Source organism: Anarhichas minor, unplaced genomic scaffold (genome assembly GCF_050575085.1).
Source record: "Anarhichas minor isolate MPS153535 unplaced genomic scaffold, ASM5057508v1 ptg000028l, whole genome shotgun sequence".
Lineage (NCBI taxonomy): Eukaryota > Metazoa > Chordata > Actinopteri > Perciformes > Anarhichadidae > Anarhichas > Anarhichas minor.
The window spans coordinates 6,242,827-6,252,022 of record NW_027466474.1 but is presented as its reverse complement, the minus strand read 5'-3'; the positions used below and the strand labels follow the sequence as shown (position 1 = coordinate 6,252,022).

The following is a 9,196-nucleotide window of genomic DNA, read 5'->3' as shown; positions in this document are numbered from 1 at the left end:
AACATATTGTTGTTTCGATGAATCACATAATCACACAGGTTGGTCAGTTGTTTTTTTATTTCACTACAAAAGAACATACAAAAATATAAACATCACGTCTATTACTCAGTAATCGTAACACAGTAACACTGAAGTCATTAGCATTTGTCTGACTGTAGCCAGTATTCAGCAAACTGTACGTTTCACTCGTGACCTCTGAGCAGAACGTTTTCTCTCTCCTCAGTCTTCTACTGGACCGTGGATCTGTGAAGAGACAACATATCATCGTCCACCTACAGATCTGTCTGTGTCCTTGTAATTACGACCAAACTATTTTCTAATAAAATAGTTGTCAATGAAGCTGCTTTTGACAGTATTTGTTAAACTGAAGAGAAACTATAAAAATGACAGAGCCACAACATTGTTCCAACAGCACATGTACAACCCACACATCTATTTTTAAATTAATAATATTTTATCTATAAATCATACAGATTATTACACGTGGACTAGGTTGTGACAGGAAGACACACGCTGAATTAAACTGTTATTAGGCTGTAGAATTAATTTTAACAACACTTATGTGACAGAAACAATTATTTTACTTAAAATAATCGTTAGTAAATCGGTCTACTGAAGTAGCCTTTGTTGATCTCACAACAAACAAACAGTATGCCAGGAAACCACAATTTTACTTAAACATGGAACCCCTCTGGGACATGGAATGAAGAAAAATAGAGCATTAGTTTTGTCTTTGATCAAACATCCCTTTTTAAGTTTGCTACCAAACCAAAGAACTCACCGCCTCAGCTAACTCGGGCCAATCCATCGCCATCACGACTGTGTCGTCAGAGTTTGGAGGCGTCTCCAGGTTCCAGTAGGTCAGCTTGTCAAACACAGAGGAGACACTCAAGGTCCTGTCCTGCACACACACACACACACGCACACACATTGTTTACCATCATGAAGACAGAGTCCCAGAATCCTCACCCGCACAAAAGTGTGATTTCATGGCCAGTCAGTGCTTTGCCTGATGTTTGCCAGAACCAGAATGCCGGTCAGTGTAGAAAGTTTTAGTGACGTGAACGACGACATCAGTGATGATGTCTACCTCGTGGTCAGAGCTGGGCTTGTTGGTCTCTTTCAGCACTAAGCCGGTGTAGCCCTGTGGACAGCTGAGCTCCTGCCCCTTCAACCCACGCCCTCTGAACGACACCGTCTTCTCTGTCGTGACAAAAACACACAAAGGACTGTTGTTAGAAGGTTAGGGTTGAAAACTGGACCAGTAACAACACTCTTTACTCTACTGGGAGAGAGGCTGGGTGTACCTAGTTTGCAGTCTTTGGTGGTAGTAGTGAGGTATTCTGAGACCTGGGCCGGCCCATTGTGTTCAATCTCACAGGGCAGGAAGTGGACCGGGACTCGCTGTGCATGAGCCACAGATGACACATTAACACGAGTAACACTGGTGTTACAGGACATCCTGCAACCAGAAGACAAAGAAACACAAAAACATGAAAACAACAACTTACACTATTGTGTTTAAACCTACATTTCTTGCTGTGATTTCTGAAATAAAAAGGTTGTCTTTGAAGCACATGCTGGCTCCAAAAGATACGTTTCCCCAATTAGGGTAACTATGATAATTTATTATTGGGAGCTCTGACAACGACCAGCAGACTTTCCCTTAATAAACAGCATGTGCTACCTCTATTAAATAAGTCATATTAGCGTGTTTTCTAAGTTCCTCTTTAACGTTATTAAACGTGTTGTTAAGTGACTTAAATGTGGATTTGAGAAACATAACCGCAACATTACCTTTAAGCAGTTTTCCAAACGATTATGTGAAACGAAATGTAAGATTTGAGTGTTTCCGGTTTGCGCCAGTCGCAGCATGTGATTGGACAGAAGTGTCTTCTTCTACGGTGTCAGATGTTTTGGCGGTTTTTTTCTGTTCCGCCGGAGGATGTCGCCTCCTACTGGTGACAGATTGTTGTACTTACTTTTTTTACTTTCTCTGCCTTTCTTAGATATTGACATATTTTTTTAAATGTTTGTATAGGCTACATATCTATCAAAGTGCAATTAATAATCGGTCACTAAATATTCACATGTGCACTTCCACCCATCCATCCATTCATTATCTAATTTATTTATTTTGGTCAAGGTCACAGGCATTTCTGAAATGTCCCTCTGTTATAAAATACTTATTATCCAAAATACTGCTTTTCTAATTGGAGATTTTATCTCTTGGCAATTTAGACTACTCTATAAACTATTCTCTATACTTTATAAAAGCAATATGGGATCATAAAGAGTCCAGATGGGTCCGGCAGTGAGTGAGAGTGTGACGGGTTTAAATAGTGGATGCAGCAGAGTGAGCAGGTGAGAGTAATGAGCTGACGAGGTGGGTGTGACTGGCAGGTGCACTGAATAAACTGATTAGGTGAGTGAGAGATGGAAAAAACAGGATAATGGTGGCAGAGCTGTGACACATACCACCTCTTCAAATAGTCAAGTTTACCACATTATAAGACCACGGTCTATCCAAGTGTATTGCAATTTTGTGTTTATTCAATTGAGGTCCCTCTGCACAGACATGTAAACAGTTTTGTCATTTAGGGGGCGCTAGTGGAGATTATCAGAAAATCAGGAGCGATATATGTATGGGGGAAATTAGACCTTTGCAGTACATTTAGCAACAATGGAGGAAAAAAACAGACACAAAAACAAGAAAAAATAAATCATTCAGCAATTAAACATATATGTAAGTATAATATGGATTGGGCTGTAGGATGTGCAAATAAAGAATAAACTTAAAACAGGCTGCTCAGGTCAAATTATCATCCAACATTGTCACTGAGGGCAATGTATCAATGAGTTTAACAATTACCAAAAGAAAATGATAAGCACATACACGCAGTTTTATTGTATTCTCACAGGGAGTTATGACATATATAAACTATATAATGGGGCTTTTGTTGTTTAAAGTATGAACTCCGGGTCTCAAGTTTCAGCCCTGTTGTCAGTGTCATGTTCAACACCAGGAGCTCTGCTCCAGTTGGCAGCAGCATCTCTCTTCATGTGGGATGGACTAAAGCCTGTCCAATGGCAGCTTTTCAGCAGTTTAAGTTATTGGGAGGGCGGTTTCTGTTGACACCATTTCATCCAGACAGTATCAAGCTGTGGACAAAGAGACTTCAGAGGAAGGAGAAGTGATTTCCTAACAACTCATAGTTGGCCAACAGGAACCAGAGGTGAGTTTTTCTAACAAGACTGAGTACTGTTGGGCCTGCTGCTGTTGGATATCACATGAACATTAGACAAAACAAGGTTTTAATCTGGACATTGAGTAGAAAATGCTTTAGGGTCCAAAACTATAATCCTTGCCACCATAACTCTTAATCTGAAAATCTTCATGGCAGTGTTCATTAATGTGTTGTGCAAGTCGTAACTCCCTTCCTCTTTTAACGAGTAGATATTATTACAACTTTAGCAGTGTTGGATAAAGTCCAAAAGAAAAAAAAGTCCGGCATCGGAAATATTACTTACATTAAAGTATATACAGTAAGTATAATCAGGAAAATGCATGTAAAGTATGAAAAGTAAAAGTACTCCATACAGAAAGATGGCAGCTGTGACACCTTCACAATGCTTGTTTTGTCCAACCAATGGTTTAAAACTGCAAACTGTCCACATAAGATGGAACCTTTCAAATGTTTTAGATGATAATCAAAACAGTTTCCAATTAATCTTTTATCAATTGACTGATCGGTTCAGCTCAACTTCTAGTTCTGGTAGTTTATATATAAGCTCTTCATTGTATGCAAAGTCTTGATTCGTAAATTAACCAGTAACTAAAGCTGTCAAATGTTTATATAGTGAAACAAAGTACAATATTTCTCTCTGAAATGTAATGGAGTGGAAATAAAAAGTGAATAAAAAGAGAAGACTCATGTGAAGTACAAGTACCTCAGATTTGTACAGTACATAAGTAAATGTACTTAGTTACATTCCATCACTTAACTTTAGTTACATAAGAAAATAAACGGCTTAATTTTACAGACACTTGGTGTCCACTCTGATAAATACTGCCTATCCACCAACATTATTACACAATATGTGTAATTATCAAAACAAACTTAAACACATTGATTTGTTGCTTCTTTGCTTCTACGGTCTAAGTGTTAGATGACTGTTGTCAGTTTGTTTCAGTCATCTGACGTGAGAGGCCTCTGCTTGTGACTGAGATTGGACTCAGTGGTTTCACAGCTCTCAGTATTATCAAAGGGGTGCTTGTATCTATAGGCTTCATGACATCATAACATCGTCAACCACACCTTTTTCATGAAATCTTTTCATTTCAAGGACTGAGACCGTAGACCGGAGCCAAATTTAGCCAGTACGATCCTTTTAATTACTACTTTACACTCATCTTTTAAAACATGCTTGTAATGTGGTTTCATTTAACTTTCTGCGTTTTTGTTGTATGTTGTCTTTGTATTGGTTGTTTTTCATCTGTTCCTGGTAAACAGTTTACTTTGTTGTTTGTCGAAGTTTAGACTTCATGGATCAAGGAAGTAATTTGCGGCGTCCAGGAGATGATCAAGAACTGTCAAACCTCATTGGCCGAGCTCTGATGGGGCTCCGGTATTCTGTCATCATGGTGATCTCACACGCCCGTCAGAGAGCTGTGCAGGGATTTATTCTGGTCTTTATCGTCATCCTGCTCCTCTGGGTCGCCGCCTTTTTATATGGCAGCTTCTACTACTCTTACATGCCCTTGGTGGCTTTTTCCACGCCTGTGCACTATTACTACAGGTGTGTATGTGAAGTCGTACACAGACTGTATATTACTGTGTGTTTGATTCGTGCTTTCTTGTTTTTATTCCTAATCAATCATTCACGTTGTATGCAGGACAGACTGTGAATCTCCTGCATCTTTTTTGTGCTCTTACCCAGTGGCCAACATCTCTCTGATGAGGAATAACAAACATGTATGTAGATGTGTGTGTGTGTGTGTGTGTGTGTGTGTGTGTGTGTGTGTGTGTGTGTGTGTGTGTGTGTGTGTGTGTGTGTGTGTGTGTGTGTGTGTGTGTGTGTGTGTGTGTGTGTGTGTGTGTGTGTGTGTGCGCGTGTGTGTGCATATATCTACTGCATGTATCAATCTATACTTCCACATGTGCAATCGTTTTAAAATGTGTATTCAGGTGCTGACATTCGGCCAGGCCTATCAGATGTCTCTGCAGCTGGAGATGCCTGATTCTCCGACCAATCATGAGCTGGGGATGTTCATGATCAAGACAACCTGTTTCTCTCGGGACGGAGGGCAAGTTGCCTCCTCCGCTCGCTCTGTGAGTCGTTGATTTGTTCGGCTCCCAGTGCTTGATTACTAAAGCCTGCAAAACCCAGTGATTCACGTTTGCATTTGCTGTGTGTTTCTCAGGCAAGACAGCAGCTGTCCGCCTCCAGCTCTCGCTTTGTGAGTACAGCTCTGACGCATAATAACATTTTAATCACACGGCCTGGTCAGAGCCAGATTAGGGCTGCTTGCTGCAACAGAAGGTGATCTCAGTGCTCAGGTGATGGAGACGAACTTGGGGGTGCCATCATTAATTTAAATTGTTTGATTGAACACAGAGTGATCAGAAAAGAAAAGCATGTACATTGTGATGCAACGGTCCTCTAATAAATACTTCTTTTGAGGCCTGACATCATATAATCAAAGTGTTGATATTGTACTTTTTAAGGCTGTGTTTTGTGATGTTTTTGCATTCAATCATAAAATGTTCATCAGGTAATCCACTGAGATCAGCTTTTGTTCGTGGTCATTAAACTGAGCATGCAACCGAATCATTTAGTTATAGAAGGTAAAGCTTTTGCATCCATGACAACATCAATCAACCTTTCCTAAATATTCCTCATGACATCATTGAAAACACATTTGTAAGGAAAGAGCAGATTACTGGAGGAGACTGAAATGAATGCTTCAGGAGTGTATGTCTGGGTGATTGTGTTGCCCTGCTGTTTTGTCAGAGCATGCTGCGATACCGCTCAGACCTGCTGAGGTACGTGGGAACGGTGCTGTTCCTCCCAGCCTTTCTGACCGGAGTCGCTGAGCAGAAACAAGTGCTGGAGGTGGAGCTCTTCTCAGACTACACGGACGACCCTGTGAGTCAAGCATTACTTTGTGAACGTGTCAGCATGTGTCAGTGTGCATAAACAGCAAGCAGGTATTTTGTTGCCGTCTACCTTAAAGGTTTGTCTTCATGTACGCAGTATGTCCCCTCGATGACGGCCGTCATTGAGATCCTGTCCAGCAAGGTGCAGATCTACTCATCTCAGCTCTATATTCATGCTCATTTCAGTGGTATGAGGTAAGATGTGCACACCATGCTTTATAATAGATCATACAGAAAAAAAATCCATGTTCTTTAAATCTACAGCAGAAAATGAGACCGTAATAGAGTTAGAGTTAGTAATGTCAGACTGAAACACATTTTAACACAGAAAATCTATTGTCTTTTGTAACACCTTCGAACTGCAGATGAACATTTTGAGTAATTCTGGCATTTTTCATTCCATGATTATATCTTCTCTCAAATAAACTAAACTAAAGAGAAATATTTCTCCACCTGACAGAAACTGACAGAAAGTTGGATAACAGGAGCTTTTTCATAATTAATGTCTTTGTTTTTCTACTTCAGATACGTATTGTTCAACTTCCCTCTCCTATCAGCCATGGTGGGTGTGTTCAGTAACTTCATCTTCCTCAGTGTCGTCTTTGTCCTCTGCTACGTGAGGCTGCTGTTGAAAGTGGATTGGGGACCAGGGCAGGTGAGAGGAGGGGCAGACAATGTTTAACTGCAGCTGCAGGGCTGCACACCTCATTAGTTTGGTGTTTAAGTGAGTGTGAAATATTACCAGATTCCTCTCAGGTGTTGTAGCTAAGACTCAACAAGCTCTGAGAGCTTGTTTTCCTCCTTGTTTACAGCTCAGAACAGATGGACTGCTGTCAGATAGGGAGGAGAACACAAAGAACAACCATGAAGAAGATGAAAAATATGCTGCTGCAGGTGCAAAAACACAGGCACAGAGAATTACAGCGTTTTTGTAAATTTTTGCATCAGGGACGTGTTGCTGACTACAAAAATAAAAGGATACATTCCTTGACAGGTACTGCAGATCTGATGTTCCCTTCAGATGAACCCCACAAATCTGAGCCGAGCGAGGCCATCCCCCCATCCTTTGACGCCAACACAGAGGTGCAGAACAGACAGATTCACCATCAGATTGAAACAATTGAAACAGAGGCAGCCTGAGGCCATTAATACAGGAGTGATTACAAGATGTAAGGATGAAGATTTTAAGAGAGATTCATGGTTGAAAATGACTCAGAAAGCACCTACACACCGCTGCCCTGCTTTAGCTGGAGATCTTTTTGCTCCTACATCACGTCATCTGTGTTTCAGTATCAGAATTAGGTTTGTTACCAAGTAGGTTTTCACATGTAAGGAATTTAAGAAAGTTCTGCAACAATCAAGGCATAAATAAAATATAAAATATGACAATAAAATGTTTCCTACTGTTTTGCTTTAATGTTTATGATTTATGGGATTGAGTAACCTGAACCTTCTTCACTTTATACAAATCTTTCACTGTCAGTGTGTTTTTATTGCTTTGCACTTCATAGCTGTAATCTGGTATTCACCAAATCTGTTTAACAGTAAATAAATACATACATTATTAAATAAATAAGCATATGAATAAATACAGACAAAATATGTCAGGTAACCATGAAACTTTCTTCATCCCATCAGTTTTTATTTCAAAAACTGTTTTCTTTCAGCTATGAAAAGTAAGATTATGGAGCTGTTTCTTTTGCAGGTTATTACCATGCTATTAAAATGCTTAAAACCTATATGTTAGAATTTTCTTCCAAATATGATTTAAGTATGTAAGGTGTGTGTCTCTTTCTATTACACACAAATATCTGAAATTCATTTAATATTAAGCCAGCGTGTGTAGTACTTTCTGTTAAACTGCTGCAATAAAATCTTTGAAAAATGTTTATGAGACTACTTGTTTAATTTTTTGTGTAGTCGGAAAACATTTCCCCAAAACAGATAACCCACAACGTACACTCTCCTATTTGGAGGGAAAGCACCTTCCTCAATTTCGAGCCTTTGACCTCACACAGTGTGTCATTCCTGGATGACCTCTTGAAGCTATTGGAAACTTCATGACGTCACTGCATGCAAAATATGGCACCAGCAGGGAGAATGAGAGAGGGATGTAGCTCACTGGCGCAGAGCTTTCTAACAGGTCGAAGACACAGTAAGGTAAGTTAGACGCATATGATCATTTGTAGTTTTATATTTCCATGTGTCATTTGAAGAAAGCTTTAAAACATTGCTTACAGAATTGTAAAAAAGCAAATTTCCTCAAATATATTCCGAACTGTGCAAATATTTCCCAACTTGTAAACATTTCCCTATTTTGTACAAGCACATGTGTTGGGGTCATGGAGTAGATTCTCTACCTACGCTCACACACGGGACTCAAAGATGGACATGACAGATGATAACCACATGGAGGGGATGGAGACGGAGACAGAGAGCAAGCAAACTATGGATAATGACTTTTCTGCCATACTACCAGATGAGATGCAGCGACATATGACAATCAGTGAAAAACCTTCCGGCTGCAGGGGGGTCAGAGTGAGATCCAGACCCAGACTGAAGTCCACTAAAAGTTTCCCACCTTACAGTCAGTGTATAGGTGGACTCGGAGAGGACGGGGAGGGGAACAATGAGCTCAATTCAGAATCAAGTAACGTGCCGAGGGGAAACAGGAATGAGGTCGCTCAAGGCACAGAAAGAAAAGAGGACTTTGAATTGAAAGCAAGATGTGCAAGGGATGAGGTGAAGGCAAAATGGAGGATGAGGAGGAAGGACAGACTTTGGGGGAGCCATGAAGTTGATACAGACGGTTGGGAGAGGTGGAGCGGGAAAAGAAGCGTGGAAGAGAGTGGAAGAGAGAGGGAGTGTGTGCTGCCCCCAAACAGCGAGTGGAAACACTGGAGAGGTAGAAACTCCAGTTTTGAGATAGACGGCAAAGAAGAGGATGAAGAGAGGAAGAGGTCTCCTGTTGCAGAGGTAGAGAAGGAGGGGACAGGGGAGACCCCAGAGGGGGAGGATGAAGAGGCAGAGGAGTT

The 9,196-nt window shown here is 40.5% G+C and overlaps 2 protein-coding genes across 5 annotated transcripts; one reads left to right on the top strand and one right to left on the bottom strand.

Moving 5' to 3' along the window:
• Window positions 1-39: 39 nt before the first annotated feature.
• On the bottom strand, window positions 40-1,873 carry rnaseh2c (ribonuclease H2, subunit C). Its single transcript, XM_076104033.1, has 5 exons — window positions 1,798-1,873; window positions 1,308-1,462; window positions 1,091-1,203; window positions 782-901; window positions 40-243 (listed from the first exon to the last, which is right to left on the bottom strand). Exons 2-5 carry the CDS (start codon window positions 1,459-1,461, stop codon window positions 220-222), a joined length of 411 nt encoding a protein of 136 aa, XP_075960148.1. The 5' UTR covers window position 1,462; window positions 1,798-1,873; the 3' UTR covers window positions 40-219.
• Window positions 1,874-4,313: 2,440 nt separating this feature from the next.
• LOC142962688 (seipin-like) lies at window positions 4,314-8,050 on the top strand. 4 transcript variants are annotated; one of them, XM_076103297.1, is made up of 9 exons: window positions 4,318-4,800; window positions 4,898-4,976; window positions 5,190-5,333; window positions 5,426-5,461; window positions 6,016-6,150; window positions 6,259-6,356; window positions 6,687-6,816; window positions 6,974-7,055; window positions 7,156-8,050. In XM_076103297.1, exons 1-9 carry the CDS (start codon window positions 4,547-4,549, stop codon window positions 7,299-7,301), a joined length of 1,104 nt encoding a protein of 367 aa, XP_075959412.1. In that variant the 5' UTR covers window positions 4,318-4,546; the 3' UTR covers window positions 7,302-8,050. The 4 variants fall into 4 exon arrangements, 3 of the variants coding, with proteins under 3 accessions (XP_075959412.1, XP_075959410.1, XP_075959411.1); XR_012957358.1 differs by having other exon boundaries at window positions 4,314-4,800; window positions 4,898-5,333; window positions 6,942-7,055; window positions 7,156-7,222; XM_076103295.1 differs by having other exon boundaries at window positions 4,328-4,800; window positions 4,898-5,333.
• Window positions 8,051-9,196: the final 1,146 nt, after the last annotated feature.

Bases quoted from the DNA above. Each gene is read 5' to 3' on its own strand.
- rnaseh2c (XM_076104033.1), bottom strand. From the start codon at position 1,461: ATGTCCTGTAACACCAGTGTTACTCGTGTTAATGTGTCATCTGTGGCT. The intron at 1,204-1,307 runs GTACACCCAGCC...TTGTCACGACAG, and splicing joins CACCAAAGACTGCAAACTAG to AGAAGACGGTGTCGTTCAGA. The intron at 244-781 runs GTGAGTTCTTTG...GTCTCTTCACAG, and splicing joins GGCCCGAGTTAGCTGAGGCG to ATCCACGGTCCAGTAGAAGA.
- LOC142962688 (XM_076103295.1), top strand. From the start codon at position 4,547: ATGGATCAAGGAAGTAATTTGCGGCGTCCAGGAGATGATCAAGAACTG. The intron at 4,801-4,897 runs GTGTGTATGTGA...CGTTGTATGCAG, and splicing joins CCTGTGCACTATTACTACAG to GACAGACTGTGAATCTCCTG. The intron at 5,462-6,015 runs GTGAGTACAGCT...CTGTTTTGTCAG, and splicing joins CCGCCTCCAGCTCTCGCTTT to AGCATGCTGCGATACCGCTC.